Here is a 16977-nt window from a genome sequence, read left to right as displayed (position 1 = left end):
CCGCAAGCCTTGGGGATTCAAATACTTGTGGAGCAACCCCATGACCACCTGCCCCCCACAGCCACCAGAGTTACCCAGTGCCCAGGCAGTGAGATGTAATGGCCCTGCCCATATTTGATCTTCCAGGAGTCAGTGGTGAAATGCACCCTGACAGACCTAGATTGTTTCAGGGAACCAGTGATGTTGTCAACGACATGATGTAGATGGTGACTGGGCAACGGATGCTGGGGGACCCCGATGGCCATCAACTTTTGTAAACTCTCTGTATCCACCAGGTGGAAAGGCAGCACTTCCGTGGCCAACAAATTGGAGATGGTGGAGTTCAAGCTCTTAGCTTTACCATGTTTAGGAGGAAATATGTTTTTATGTGACCTCAACTGTGGGACTGAGAGCTGGCTGATGTGCTGAGAGATGGCCGAATACAAAGAACCGGACAAACTGCTGGACTGTGAGTAACCTACAGGCAGAGATGTTATGGTGGATTGTGAAAGATGTGTTGTGCTAGGTGATACAAAAGCAGCAGTCTAACAATTATAGTTTCTGCGGCCGGAGACCTGAGTGAGAAAACTTGGAATGGGGAGGAAGAAGCAGCAGATAGGGTTGATGGGACAGCCGGTGGTTGGCAAAGCACACTATTCCACATTTTAGCACAGTGAGATTCCTACACTAAGGCATGTTGATCACACATGTGCCAGTTCATGCATGTCGTTGTCAAATTATTGCAATTTTTGCCTCTGCTGATTTTTTTGTTGCAAATTTGACAGATAATGTGTGTTGGGTCATCCTTTATGGTCTCAAAAAATGCGCAGGCTAGGAAACCCTTTCCCCTCCTGCGAACTGCACACCTGTGACCAGTGCTGGCCACAGCTGGAGTTGGGGCTGAGGATGCAGTACTTGTCATGGTTGCATTACTTTATGTCTGTATGAGAAGCTGCAATGTACCCTCCTCATTTTCCTCCTATTTCACCTCCTCTGCTGAGCTACTCAACTGTGTACCTATGGGTTCACACTAAGTGGGATCAAAAACCTCATCGTCATCCTTTCTGTTCTGACACTCCTGACCCTGAGAGTCTTCCTCATCCTCTTCCTCCCCTGACACCTCAGTACAGTCCGCGAGCCCCTCTAGTATAAGAGTCTCATCAGGATTGCCTCAACCCTTGGTGGTTAACGTCTGATGACTAGGGTCTGGATTGTGCTCCGACCCTACTTCATCCGGCTCTGAATGCAACATGACAACATTTTGGAGATCGGTACAGATGCTTTCCTCCTTTGGATTCTGTGATTCTTCAGAGCAGACTTCTGATGCCCATGGAATACAATGTGTGAACAGCTCTTCAGAATGGCCCATCTGAGGTTCCCCACAGTCAGTTGTGCGTTTGGTAATTTTTGAAGCCAGAGGAAACAAGGGTGATTAGGGTGTCAACTCTGAGGATTGTACAGTGTGTGATGTTAAAGTGGAGGAAGAGGAGGAGAGGCCACTTAATGCAGTGCTTGTCATCCACTGTGGCACATTCTCTTTCTGAGCCTCATCTACAAGGCGTACCGCTGTGTGGCTGCCAAAGAAAGGGAGTCAAATAGGCTGGCCAGTAAGAGATGTTGTCATTGGTCTTTGGATAGGACGAGATGGTGTTTGCTTAGTTGAGCTTTCATTCACATTAGCACCTAACCCACCTACACATCGAACATCAAGCCTATTCCCCCTTCCAACACGACCTTGCTTTTTCCCCACTCATGTTGTAAGTAGCCTTCCCCTCTTGTACCCTGCCGTTTCACAACCTTAGGCCCGCAGCTGTCAGTCACCTGTCACTAAATAAGCAATCACTTTTTATTAGATAGTGTGCCTGAACAACACTAATGACGCTGTAAGTAAGTAAGATGCTGGGTGAGAAGATGACAACTGTTGGTGCAACAGTAAGAAAATGGAAGAAATCCAAAATGACTCAATCGACATCGATCTGGGGCACCATGCAAAATTTTACCTCATGGGGTGTCCTTACCATATTACTTATGGTTTTGTAGCCCATTCCAGCTTTGTGCAGGTCTATGATCTTGCCCCTCACATCCTAATAAAGATCTTTGGTCTTGCCCATGTTGTAGAGGTGAGTCTGACTGATTAATTGAGTCTGTGGACAGGAGTCTTTTATAAAGGTGACTATATAAGACAGCTGTCTTTAATACAGGTAACAAGTTGATTAGGAGTGTCTAACTTCTCTGTAGGAGCCAGGACTCTTAATGATTGGTAGGGAATAAAATACTTGTTTCTCACTGCAAAATGCAAATACATTTATACAATGTGATTTTCTGGATTTTATTTTTGATATTTTATCTCTCAATGTCAAATTTAACCTATCCTTAAAATTATAGATTGTTCATGTCTTTGTCAGTGGGCAAACTTACAAAATCAGCAAGGGATCAAATACTTATTTTCCCCTATATATAATAATAATATGTAATAATATTGTAATAAGGAGGAGATAAGTACTGGAGGAAACACAAAAGTCCACGGTACATCAGGGACAAATCAAATCAAGCTACATCCAATTTCTAAAAAGTACAGTAATGGATATAGAGCTGGAAATCCTATAATAACTATTCATAAATGTCCATATATATCAAAATTAAAATGCATATATTTTTGTCCAGTACATATCTTGGTGCATAGTGCACTTCCTCTTGGGAAAGCAAAAAGAGAAATGTGCGTAGGGGCACCATGGAGGGCTCATTTGTCCTGTGGTCACTATGGGTAAGCTATGTAATTTCATGAAATTGGATGCAACCTTTTGGTGGTTTGTGGCTACTCCGATAGTATTTTTCTTGGTTTTAATTCTGAAATAGCAAAGGAAACAATTGTCAATTAGATATAACCAATTATCATTTAAAAAATACAAGTCTACAGGGATTTTTTTTATGGCTTTTCAATCTTTTTACTTCCCCAGAGATTTACAGAAGAGCTCTGGTTCATTACCTGCATGATTATATTTACAGAAGGGAGAAAATATATAAATCCAGCGTTACACGTTGAGATTACTTATACAGAAAATGACGGATGTTTCCAAAGGTATACATTTTGTATATTGAATGTGTTAGACTGAGCTGTGTGAATTCTGGGTGAAATCCTTTTTGATGCTTAAAAATGTACAAAAATAGAATAAATTATTATTATTTATTTTTAGAGCACCATTGGTTGCATGGCGCAGTACGTGAGAAGGGGTTACTTACAAAATACAGATTAAAAATACTGTGAACAAACTAAAAATGGCAGATGAGTACAGGGGAAGAGGACCCTGTCCGTGTGGGCTTTCATTCTACAGGATAATGGGGAAGGAGACAGTAGGTTGGGAGTTTGCGGCAGCTCCGGTGGTGGTGAGGTCGCAGGGGATCTTTGCAGGCTGTAAGCTTTCCTGCAGAGATCAGTTTTCAAGTTCCATCTTAAAGTTTTGAATTGGGCACAGAATTCCAGAGGATGAGGAATGCTCGGGAGAAGACTTGCAGGTGATTGGGTGAGGATTATTCGAGAGTGGAAGAGTCAATGATGTCTTGGGAAGACTCGAAATTACATGTGGGAGATAGCGGGAGATTAGTTTGGAGATATATGGAGGATACAAATTATGGAAGCCTTGCAGGTCAGTGTTAGTACCAAATCAATATTAATATGCACAACATACACTTTACAAGTTACTACTACAGAAGATGAGTTTAGCAAGCTATTTGAGAATCAATATGCCTTAACCCCTTAAAGAATAGACATTTTTTTATTTTTGTATTTTGACATTTTGTCTCCTTTTTTTCTAAGAACCATAATTTTTTTTAAACTTTTCAGTCTACATATAGTGGGGAAAATAAGGATTTGATAAACTGCCATTTTGCAAGTTTTCCCACCTACAAAGCATGGAGAGGTCTGTATATTTTATCGTAGGTACACTGCAACTGTAAGAGACTGAATCTAAAAATAAAATCCTGATAATCACATTGTATGATTTTTACATAATTAATTAATTTGCATTTTATTGCATGAAATAAGTATTTGATACAGCAGAAAAACAGAACTTAAAATGTGGTACAGAAACCTTTGTTTTGCAATTAGAGAGGTAACATGGTTCCTGTAGTTCTTGACCAAGTTTGCACACACTGCAACAGGGATTTTGGCCTACTCGTATAAACAGATCTTCTCCCGATCTTTCAGGTTTCAGGGCTGTCACTGGAAAACATTGAGTTTCAGCTCCCTCTAAAGATTTTCTATTTGGTTCAGGTCTGGGGACGGGATATGCGACTCCAGGACCTTGAAATGTATTTTACAGAGTCAATCCTTAGTTACCCTGGCTGTGTGTTTCGGGTCATTGTCATGCTGGAAGACACAGCTGCGACTCATCTTCAATGCTCTTACTGAGGGAAGGAGGTTGATGGCCAAAATCTCTTGATACATGACCCCATCCATCCTCCCTTCAATACAGTGCAGTTGTCCTGCCCCTTTCCAGAAAAGCACCCCAAAGTATGATGTTTCCCCTACAGTGCTTCATGGTTGGGACAGTGTTCTTGGGGGTTGTACTCATCCTTCTTCCTCCAAACATAGAGAGTGGAGTTAATAACAAAAAGTTATATATCTCTCATCTGACTACATGAGCTTCTCTCATGCCTCCTCTGCATCATCCAGATGGTCATTGGTGAACTTCAAATGGGTCTGGACATGTGCTGGTGTAAGCATGGGTATCTTGCATGCCTTGCAGGATATTAATCTATGACAGGTTAGTGTTTTACTAATGGTAATGTTTGAGACTGTGGACCAAGCCCTCTTCAAATCATTGACCAGGCCCTCCCATGTAGTTCTGAGCTGATTGCTGACCTTTCTCAGAATCATCCTTATCCCACAATGCAAGATCCTGCATGGAGCCCCAGATCGAGGAAGATTGACAGTCATCTTGTGATTTTTTTTCCAATTTCTAATAATTGCACCAAAAGTTGTTGCCTTCTCACCAAGCTGCTTGTCTTTTGTCCTATAGTCCATCCCAGCCTTGTGTAGGTCTACAATTTTGTCCCCAGTGTCTTTAGGCAGCTCTTTACTTTTGGCCATTGTTGAGAGGTTGGATTGTGATTGATTGTGTGTGGACAGGTGTCTTTTACATAGGTAAAAAATTCAAACAGGTGCAATTAATACAGGTAGTGAGTAGTGTTGAGCATTCCGATGCTGCAAGTATCGGGTATCGGCCGATACTTGCTGTATCGGAATTCCGATACCGGGATTCCGATACTCTTGTGGTATCGGGTATCGGGTATCGGAACAACATTAATGTTAAAATGTGTAAAATAGAGAATTAAAATAAAAAATATCGCTATACTCACCTGTCCGACGCAGCCGGGACCTCAGCGCAGGAACCGGCAGCGTTGTTTGTTTAAAATTCCCGCTTTTACATGGTTACGCGAAGTCCCGGCTTGTGATTGGTCAGGGCGGCCATGTTGCCGGGCCGCGGACCAATCACAGCAAGCCGTGACGAAAATACGTCACGGCTTGCTGTGATTGGTCCGCGTCCCGGCAACATGGCCGCCATTAACCAATCACAAGCCGTGACGTCACGGGAGGCTGGAAACGCGCTCATTTTAAAAAGGGCGCGTGTCCAGCCTCCCGTGACGTCACGGCTTGTGATTGGTTGCGTCGCGGTCAACCAATCACAAGCCGGGAGGCTGGACACGCGCCCATTTCAAAATGAGCGCGTCCAGCCTCCCGGCTTGTGATTGGTTGATCGCGGCGCAACCAATCACAAGCCGTGACGTCACGGGAGGCTGGACACGCGCCCATTTCAAAATGAGCGCGTCCAGCCTCCCGGCTTGTGATTGGTTGATCGCGGCGCAACCAATCACAAGCCGTGACGTCACGGGAGGCTGGACACGCGCCCATTTCAAAATGAGCGCGTCCAGCCTCCCGGCTTGTGATTGGTTGATCGCGGCGCAACCAATCACAAGCCGTGACGTCACGGGAGGCTGGACACGCGCCCATTTCAAAATGAGCGCGTGTCCAGCCTCCCGTGACGTCCCGGCTTGTGATTGGTCAGGGCGGCCATATTGCCGGGACGCGGACCAATCACAGCAAGCCGTGACGTAATTTCGTCATGGCTTGCTGTGATTGGTCCGCGTCCCGGCAACATGGCCGACCTGACCAATCACAAGCCGGGAATTCACGTAACCAAGTAATAGCGCGATTTTTAAACAAACAACGCTGCCGGTTCCCTCGCTGAAGTCCCGGCTGCGTCGGACAGGTGAGTATAGCGATATTTTTTATTTTAATTCTTTCTTTTACACATTTATATGGTTCCCAGGGCCTGAAGGAGAGTTTCCTCTCCTTCAGACCCTGGGAACCATCAGGAATACCGTCCGATACCTGAGTCCCATTGACTTGTATTGGTATCGGGTATCGGTATCGGATTGGATCCGATATTTTGCCGGTATCGGCCGATACTTTCCGATACCGATACTTTCAAGTATCGGACGGTATCGCTCAACACTAGTAGTGAGTGGATAGTAGGAAGCTTCTTAAAGAAAGCCGAACAGGTCTGTAAGAGCCAGAATTCTTGCTGGTTGGTAGGTGATCAAATATTTGATTCATGCAATAAAATGTAAAATTTCATTATTTAAAAATCATCATGCAATGTGATTTTCTGTTTTTTTATTTTTACTTTCTGTCTCTCATAGTTGACGTGTACCTACGATAAAAATCACAGACCTTTCCACTCTTTGTAGGTGGAAAAGCTTGCCAATTTGGCAGAGTATCAAATACTTTTTTCCCACACTGTATCTATGCTTGCTTTTAGCCAGACCAGTTGTACTTTTGAAAGAAACCATTCACTTTTCCTTATAATGAAGTGAAAAAAATGCAAGGACAGTTGGTGAAATGGTAAAAAAAACTTTAATTCATTGTTTTTGGGTTTCAGTTTTATATTTAATTTTCATTTTGTCTTCATAACTCAATAGCAGACATGGAAATAAGAAACTTTGTAATATATCTTATCACAGAAATCTGCTCACCTGCTCCTTTACATATACTCTTGTGAGCATTGCCTGCCATCTCCAATCTTAATAATCGAAAAATTTGTTTTCACTGAAGACGGATTTTATCCATAGATTGAGGAGATTGATCATGAAAAATTAGTCCCGATGGACAAAGAAACAGATTTCTCTAATAAGATAGATTACAAAAGTTCTTATTTTCACATGTACTGTACTATTGATTTATGAAAAAAAGCAGAAAATAAAATTACTTTTTATACTTTAATAGGTTATAAAAAACATTTGGAAGTGTGTAAAATACAATGGCTTGTGTAACAGCCAATGATTACAGGTGAAAATGATCACTTAAAGCCAATTATATGGGCATTTACGCACACAGTTGACCATCTGAGTTGCGAAATGTCGATCTAGTGGAGATAGACAAGGATATTGAATTCTATGAACTAGACCAGTAATTATCATTATTATTAGGGGAACTAATGACAAGAGTTTTCAATCTTGGCTTCAAGAAGAACTTCTATCCAATGCTAATGTTAATAGCTTTTGCTTTCTTCTAGGACACTTGATATTTTTTCCTTAGAAGACCCTGTTTGGAAACGCTCTGCCAACCTGATTGATGTAGCTTTGAAAATAATACACCTTGATGGAGAATGGGACACATGTTATTGAATTCTACATATTAGCTTTCTCCAGAGTTTTTGATCAGAAAATATTTTTATTTCCAACATTTCTTGCTCTGTACCTCATATGTCTACTGTGGAACATGTTAATTTTTGTGACACTCTTCATGGACCGCCATCTGCAGAAACCAATGTACTTCTTCCTACGTAACCTCTCCTTTGTAGATGTCTTGTACATTTCAGTGGCGCTTCCAAAATTAATGGACATCATTCTTACTGGAAACAATCGGGTTTCATTTACTGCTTGCTTTACACAGATGTACTTTTTCACTGCCTTTGCTTGCACAGAAATTTGGTTATTGACCATGATGTCTTACGATCGTTATGCTGCAATCTGCTTCCCGTTACATTACGTGTTAATCATGAAGAAGGGAAAGTGCAGCCTCCTTGTAGCCGGTAGCTGGCTTTCTGGATTTTGTAACTCTCTATTTGTTACGATATTTGCATCCCGTTTGGTTTTCTGTGGCTCCACAGACATTAAACAAATATTTTGTGAATTTAAAACATTGACAAAGATTTCTTGTGGTGATATCTATGAATTCCAGACAATGATATTAGTGGAAGCTTTATTCATGGGTTTGTGTCCTTTTTTACTCATTTTGATGTCCTACAGTAAAATTTTAGCAAATATTCTCGGCTTAAACTCTTTTGGCCAAAGGAAAAAAGCGTTCTCCACATGTACCTCTCACCTTACCGTCCTTCTCATATTTTATGGGACCTTACTCTGTATGTACATGATACCTTCATCAGATCAATCAGAGGAACTTGACCAAATATTTTCAGTCCTCTACCTAGCAGTGACTCCCACTTTGAATCCTTTGATTTACAGTTTAAGGAACACGGAAGTTAAAAATGCTTTATGTAATATATTGCATATTTCACAAAAGTTGTAGCATCTGAAGACTTAAGTCTTGAATCTAGGGTTAAGAAGAAAGAACAATATCAGGGCTTAGATGCAAATGGAGTCCTTGTAATCAGCGACACGAGTCCTTCCCTATCTTTCCCCTTTGGTAAAACATATCCCAGATGAGGATATGGACCTATCGTCAATAGTGTTGAGCGATACCTTCCGATACTTGAAAGTATCGGTATTGGATAGTATCGGCTGATACCCGAAAAGTATCGGATATCGCCGATACTGATACCCGATACCAATACAAGTCAATGGGACACCAAGTATCGGAAAGTATCCTGTATGGTTCCCAGGGTCTGAAGGAGAGGAAACTCTCCTTCAGGCCCTGGGATCCATATTAATGTGTAAAATAAAGAATAAAAAAAAAAAATATTGATATACTCACCTCTCCGACGGAGCCTGGACCTTACCGATGTAACCGGCAGCCTCCGTTCCTAAGAATGAGCGCTTGAAAGACCTTAGATGACGTCGCGGCTTGTGATTGGTCGCGTGAGCGGTCACATGATCCCGATACCGATTCCCGATATCACAAAAGTATCGGAACTCGGTATCGGAATTCCGATACTGCAAATATACGCCGATACCCGATACTTGCGGTATCGGAATGCTCAACACTAGTCGTCAATATAGACTTACATTAAAATTATTATAACATTAACATTTAAAGGTTAATATTTTAAGACCCTAAAGATCCTATTGCTTTTTTGCTACACAAAGTCACAATAAAGTAAAAAATGCAAGACAGCCAGCTTACAAAAAACTCCCAAAAACTAAGGACTAGACATGATGTCACAATAATCTAAAAATGAAATGAAAACTAAGAATTCTCATAATTCTGGTGAGGGCATCTCAGATTTAGTTTTATTTTCATTTTTTCCTTGAGCATTGTCCTGTGTGCACTGGGGCAAAGGATGCTTTTGATTATGTAGCTTTAACCCTTTTCTGCCATCAGACATACTATCCTGTCCAGGTGATCTGGGACCTAATTCCCATGGATGGGATAGTATGTCATGCGCGATCAGCCGCGCTCCCAGCGTCCTTCCCTCAGACCCTCAGAACAATGTAATTTGATCGCGTTGTTCCGAGGGTCTCCTTCCTGCAGGCCCCCAGATCTAAGATTTTTCCAAAATATACATTTCTTTATGTAAATAAAAAAACAAACAATAAAAGTACACATATTTAGTATCGCCGCATCCATAATGTCCCGTCCTATAAAACTGTAATACTAGTTAACCCCTTCAGTGAACACCATTAAAAAAAATGAGGCAAAAAACAACGCTTTATCATCATACCGCCGAACAAAAAGTAGAACAACACGCAATCAAAAAGACGGATATAAATAACCATGGTACCACTGAAAATGTCATCTTGTCCTTCAAAAAATGAGCCACCATACAGCTTCATCACCAAAAAATAAAAAAAGTTATAGCCCTCAGAGTAAAGCGATGCAAAAATAATTATTTTTTTATATAAAATAGTTTCTATTCTATAAAAGCACCAAAACATAAAAAAGATATAAATGAGGTATCGCTGTAATCGTTCTGACCCGAAGAATAAAACTGCTTTATCAATTTTACCAAACGCAGAACAGTATAAACCCCCCCTCCCCCCCAAAAAAAGAAATTCATGAATTGCTGGTTTTTGTTCATTCTGCCTCCCAAAAATCGTAATAAAAAGCGATCAAAATATGTCATGTGCCCGAAAATGGTGCCAATAAAAACATCAACTCGTTCCACAAAAAACAAGACCTCACATGACTCTGTGGGCCAAAATATGAAGAAAAGTATAGTCCTCAAAATGTGGTGATGCAAAAACTATTTTATGCAATAAAGAGCGTCTTTTAGTGTGTTACAGCTGCAAAACATAAAAACCCGCTATAAATAGCAAATCAAACCCCCCTTTATCACCCCTTTAGTTAGGAAAAAAATAAAATAAAAAAATGCATTTATTTCCATTTTCCCACTAGGGTTAGTGTTAGGGTTAAAGTTAGGGTTGGGGCTGAAGTTAGGGTTAGGGTTAGAGCTAAAGTTAGCATTAGGGCTAAAGTTAGGATTGGGGTTGGGGCTAAAGTTAGGGTTGGGGCTAAAGCTAGGGTCGGGGCTAAAGTTAGGGTTAGGGTTGGGGCTAAAGTTAGGGTTAGGGTTAGAGATGGGGTTAGGGTTTGGATTACGTTTACAGTTGAGAGTAGGGTTGGGATTAGGGTTAGGTGTGTGTCAGGGTTAGGGGTGTGGTTAGGGTTATGGCCAGGGTAGGGGTTAGGGGTGTGTTTGGAAAAGGGGTGTGTTGGGGTTAGGGGTGTGGTTAGGGTTGGGATTAGGGTTAGGGGCTTGTTTGTTTAGGGGTGTGGTTAGGGTTATGGATAGGGTTGGGATTAGGGTTAGGGGTATGATCCGGTTAGGGATGGAGTTAGAATTGGAGGGTTTCCACTGTTTAGGCACATCAGGGGCTCTCTAAATTCGACATGGCATCCAATCTCAATTCCAGCCAATTCTGCGTTGAAAAAGTAAAACGATGCTCTTTCCCCTCCTAACTCTGCCGTGTGCCCAAACAGTGGTTTACCCCCACATATGGGGTATCAGAGTACTCAGGACAAATTGGACTACAACTTTTGTGGTCCAATTTCTCCTGTTACCTTTGGGAAAATAAAGATTTGAGGGCTAAAAAAATCATTTTTGCAGGGAAAAAAAAGATTTTTTATTTTCACGGCTCTGCGTTATAAACTTTAGTAAAACACTTGGGGGTTCATAGTTCTCACAACACATCTAGATAAGTTCCTTGGGGGTCTATTGTCCAAAATGGGGCAACTTGTGTCGAGTTTCTACTGTTTAGGTACATCAGGGGCTCTGCAAATGCAACATGACGCCCGCAGACCATTCCATCAAAGTTTGCATTCCAAAACACCACTACTTCACTTCCGAGCCCCGACGTGTGCCCAAACAGTAGTTTTCTCCCACATATGGGGTACCAGCTTACTCAGGACAAATTATTCAACAACTTTTGGGGTCCAATTTCTCCTGTGACCCTTGGGAAAATATAAAACTGGGGGCTAAAATATCATTTTTGTGGAAAAAAATGATTTTTTATTTTCACGGCTCTGCGTTATAAACTTTAGTGAAACACTTGGGGGTTCAAAGTTCTCACAACACATCTAGATAAGTTCCATGGGGTGTCTAGTTTCCAATATGGGGTCACTTGTGGGGAGTTTCTGCTGTGTAGGTAAATCAGGGGCTCTGCAAATGCAACGTGACGCCCACAGACCATTCCATCTAAGTCTGCATTCCAAAAGGGCACTTCTTCCCTTCCGAGCTCTGCCATGCATCCAAACAATGGTTCCCCCCCACATATTGGGTATCAGCATACTCAAGACAAATTGTGCAACAACTTTTGGGGTCCAATTTATCCTATTACCCTTGGGAAAATAAAAAATTGGGGGCAAAAACATCATTTTTTTGAAAAAATATGATTTTTTTACTTTTATGGTTCCACATTATAAAATTCTGTGAAGCACTTGGGGTTTCAAAGTGCTCACGACACATCTAGATAAGTTCCTTAGGTGGTCTACTTTCCAAAATGGTGTCACTTGTGGGAATTTTCCACTGTTTAAGCACATCAGGGGCTCTCCAAACGCGGCATCGCGTCCTATCTCAATTCCAGCCAATTTTGCATTGAAAAGTCAAACGGCACTGTTTCCCTTCCGAGCTCTGCCATGCACCCAAACAGTAGTTTATCCCCACATATGGGGTATCGGCGTACTCAGGACAAAATGTGCAACAACTTTTGAGGTCCAATTTTTCCTGCTACCCTTGGTAAAATGAAACAAATTGGATCTGAAATAATTTTTTGTGAAAAAAGTTAAATGTTCATTTTGTTTTAAACATTCCAAAAATTCATGTGAAGCACATGAAGGGTTAATAAACTTCTTGAATGTGGTTTTGAGCACCTTAAGGGGTGCAGTTTTTAGAATGTTGTCACATTTGGGTATTTTCTATCATATATACCCCTGAAAGTGACTTCAAATGTGATGTGGTCCCTAAAAAAATGGTGTTGTAAAGATTAGAAATTGCTGATCAATTTTAACCCTTATAACTTCCTAGCAAAAAAATATTTTGGTTCCGAAATTGTGCTGATGGAAAGTAGACATGTGGGAAATGTTACTTATTAAGTATTTTGGGTGACATATCTCTGTAATTTAAGGGCACGAAAATTAAAAGTTGGAAAATTGAGAGATTTTCAAAATTTTGGCCAAATTTCCATTTTTTTCCCAAACAAACGCGAGTCATATCATAGAAATTTTACTGCTATCATGAAGTACAATATGTCACAAGAAAACAGTGGCAGAATCACCAGGATCCATACATGCATTCCAGAGTTATTACTAGTGATGAGCAAGTATACTCGTTGCTCGGGTTTTCCCAAGCAAGCTCGGGTGATCTCCGAGTATTTGTTATTGCCAGATCCTGTAGTATAAAGCAGCACCCCCACTGACAGACCCTGTAGTATAAGGCAGCACCCCATAGGTAGACCCTGTAGTATAAGATAGCACCCCCATAGGCAGATCCTGTTGTATAAGACAGCACCCCCCATAGACCGATCTTGTATATAAGTCAGCACCCCCCAATAGGCGGTACCTGTATATAAGGCTGCACCCCCCAATAGGCAAATCCTGTTTATAAGGCAGCACCTCCCCCAATAGGCAGATCCTGTATATAAGGCAGCAACCCCCCAATAGGCAGATCCTGTATATAAGGCAGCACCCCCCCGTAGCCAGATCCTGTATATAAGGCAGCACCCCCCCAATAGGCAGATCCTGTATATAAGGCAGTACCCCCATAGGCAGATCCTGCATAAAAGGCAGCACCCCCCATAGGCAGATCCTATAAATAATAAATACTCACCTCTCTTCCTCCTTGTTCCAGCGGCACTCCCTGCTCCCGCTCATCTACTGACAGCGGGCGCCGGGCAGTGACATCATCACACCCGCTGTCAGTGTGGGGGATGATGGGAGAAGGAGCGCAGCACGGCACTCCTTCCCTCATCAATGCGGTGAGCTGTATCAGCTAGTTGCAGATACAGCTCACCTTGCGATAACGGGCCCCATAGCGGCAGAGCAGGAAGATTGATTCTCCCTGCTCTGCCGCATAATGTAACTGTATCGGCGCGCTGCCCCCTCGGTAGCTACACTACTGGCTCGGAGATATAGTTTTCATCGCCTCAGTTGCATAATTTACGACTTCCAGATACGCTGAATACATGTGGGAATTCCCTAACAAACAGGCATTCCTCCGCGTCAGTGAGCATGTTTGCTACTGGTAAGGTAGCGCGCAGCTGGCCACTTTATTCCCACTACATAGGGCTATTCCCAGCTAACTCTCTTACTCCTATTCAGGTACTACAATTACTCCTTCCTATAGCGATCTATATTGCACTTGAAACCTAAAACTTGTAACTTATACTCCCACCCCCCCCCCAGCATTGTACACCTTTATACCATATAGTGTCCACCATTCTAATCCTTTTTCTATATAGGCCTCATATATGCAGCACTACATATTTTTCATCAACTTCTGCTATTGAACATTATGGTATGTCCTCTACAAACTTTCATTCACTTACTTTTTATATACTCCACTTCACTGATATGTATTTGGGGTTGTGCAGGATATTTGGCTCTGCGTCTACATATCTACTATGGTTAATGACTTTGTGCCATTCTGTTGTAAATACCTTAGTTGTTTATATATCCACTTTTTGTTTAATATATTCACTTTTGATTATATTTTAATTTTGTATATGCTATATTTGTGTCTGTAACTTATAATTTCATTTATCTATGAGAGTGTGACTTACCATCACCACGTGGAACCTTTTAACTTTATGGACATAAATAAAGCTTGAAGATTTTATTTGGCCTATTCTTCTTTAGTTCTCTAAAAAAAAAAATACTTATTGGAATTGTTGCTGTAGTTACAATCATAGTTTTATGCAATATTGAGAAAGACAGTCAGACCGCACTACCGCCTTAACAATATAGTGGGAACCGCTCAACTGCGCTAGATGGTCAAGACGTCCGATCCTGGGTGCTGTGCTCCACTGAATAACAGTCGTGTTCAAATGGCCAATGAAGAGAAGGAGCGCACTCGCCAATCGTCCAGTGCAGGTAACTTTATTCAAAAACCGTAAAACATCTTCACGACCGGGGGTGCTGTACAATGAGAGCGGCAAGCCTGACGATGGCCGTTTCGTGCCTGACGGGCGCTTCTATGGGTCCCGTCAGGCGCAAAATGGCCGTCGTCAGGCTTGCCGCTCTCATTGTACAGCACCCCCGGTCGTGAAGATGTTTTACGGTTTTTGAATAAAGTTACCTGCACTGGACGATTGGTGAGTGCGCTCCTTCTCTTCATTGGCCACAATCATAGTTTTAGTGGCTGCAGATTTGCTAATCCTCTCAATGATGAGCTTGGTCTAAAGCAAACCAAATATTGATCTATGTTACTTTGTATTGTCTGTGCATGTTCCCGCTGTATACTGTTAAGTGCTGTGGAATGTGTTGGCACTATAGAAAATAAATTATTATTATCATTGTTGTAACCCGCCTGTGCTATTCATTCACAGCTTTCTGTCTACAATGTGCAAAGGTAGAAAGTTGCAGATCAGATGTAGGGAGAAGAAATAGTTTGAGCTACAAAGACTACATAACAGCAACTCGAAATTTAGAGGACTAGAAAAGCTGTAATAGATAAGAGAGTTTTATCAATCGTACAGCAAGAAGCCAGTATGTGACACATTGCTGAAATGGGGGTGAAAAACCCTATGACAGACTCTCTTTAACCCCTTACTGACATCGGACGGTATAGTACGTCCGAGGTCAGCTCCCCTGCTTTGATGCAGGGCTCCACGGTGAGCCCGCATCAAAGCTGGAACATGTCAGCTGTTTTGAACAGCTGACGTGCCCGCAGTAGCGGCGGGTGAAATCGCGATTCACCCGCCGCTATTAACTAGTTAAATGCCGCTGTCAAACGCAGACAGCGGCATTTAACTACCACATCCGGCCGGGCGGCCGGAAATGACGTCATCGCCTACCCCCGTCACATGATCGGAGGTCGGCGATGCTGCAGAATAGTAACCATAGAGGTCCTTGAGACCTCTATGGTTACAGATCCCCGGCAGCTGTGAGCGCCACCCTGTGGTCGGCGCTCACAGCACACCTGCATTTCTGCTGCATAGCAGCGAACAGCAGATCGCTGCTATGTAGCAGAGGCGATCGTGTTGTGCCTGCTTCTAGCCTCCCATGGAGGCTATTGAAGCATGGCAAAAGTAAAAAAAAAAAGTTAAAAAAATGTGAAAAAAATAAAAAAAATATAAAAGTTTAAATCACCCCCCTTTCGCCCCAATCAAAATAAATCAATAAAAAAAATCAAACCTACACATATTTGGTATCGCCGCGTTCAGAATCGCCCGATCTATCAATAAAAAAAAGCATTAACCTGATCGCTAAACAATGTAACAAGAAAAAAAATCGAAACACCAGAATTACGTTTTTTTGGTCGCCGCGACATTGCATTAAAATGCAATAACGGGCGATCAAAAGAATGTATCTGCACTAGTGTTGAGCGATACCGTCCGATACTTGAAAGTATCGGTATCGGAAAGTATCGGCCGATACCGGCAAAGTATCGGATCTAATCCGATACCGATACCCGATACCAATACAAGTCAATGGGACTCAAGTATCGGACGGTATCCCTGATGGTTCCCAGGGTCTGAAGGAGAGGAAACTCTCCTTCAGGCCCTGGGATCCATATTAATGTGTAAAAGAAAGAATTAAAATAAAAAATATTGCTATACTCACCTCTCCGACGCAGCCTGGACCTCACCGAGGGAACCGGCAGCGTTCTTTGCTTAAAATGCGCGCGTTTACTTCCTTCCGTGACATCACGGCTTGTGATTGGTCGCGTGCCGCCCATGTGGCCGCGACGCGACCAATCACAGCAAGCCGTGACGTAATTTTCAGGTCCTGAATGCCTAATTCTAGGCATTCAGGATTTTAAAATTACGTTCCGGCTTGTGATTGGTCGCATCGCGGTCACATGGGCGACGCGACCAATCACAAGCCGTGACATCACGGGAGGCAGGAAACGCGCGCATTTTAAAATTACGTCACGGCTTGTGATTGGTTGCGTGCCGCCCATGTGACCGCAAAGCGACCAATCACAGCAAGCCGTGACGTAAATTCAGGTCCTGAATGCAGAATTAGGCATTCAGGACCTGAAATTACGTCACAGCTTGCTGTGATTGGTCGCGTCGCGGTCAAATGGGCGGCACGCAACCAATCACAAGCCGTGACGTAATTTTAAAATGCGCGCGTTTCCTGCCTCCCGTGATGTCACG

At 42.4% G+C, this 16977-nt stretch overlaps 1 protein-coding gene and 1 long non-coding RNA gene across 2 annotated transcripts in view; one reads left to right on the top strand and one right to left on the bottom strand.

The window, feature by feature from the left end:
- LOC143773303 (uncharacterized) overlaps positions 1 to 16977 on the bottom strand; it is a 233686-nt gene that overhangs the window by 176707 nt on the left and 40002 nt on the right. Inside the window, exon 2 of the long non-coding RNA XR_013215134.1 lies at positions 14437 to 14516. This is a non-coding gene — a long non-coding RNA (uncharacterized LOC143773303). The remainder of the gene's footprint in view (positions 1 to 14436; positions 14517 to 16977) is intronic.
- On the top strand, positions 7760 to 8569 carry LOC143773370 (olfactory receptor 1G1-like). Its single transcript, XM_077260843.1, has one exon. The coding sequence runs from the start codon at positions 7760 to 7762 to the stop codon at positions 8567 to 8569; it is 810 nt and encodes a 269-aa protein (XP_077116958.1).

The sequence above is a fragment of the Ranitomeya variabilis genome, chromosome 5, assembly GCF_051348905.1.
Source record: "Ranitomeya variabilis isolate aRanVar5 chromosome 5, aRanVar5.hap1, whole genome shotgun sequence".
Classification (NCBI taxonomy): Eukaryota; Metazoa; Chordata; class Amphibia; order Anura; family Dendrobatidae; genus Ranitomeya; species Ranitomeya variabilis.
Note: the sequence above shows the minus strand (reverse complement) of the source record. Positions and strands in the feature narration are given on the sequence as shown.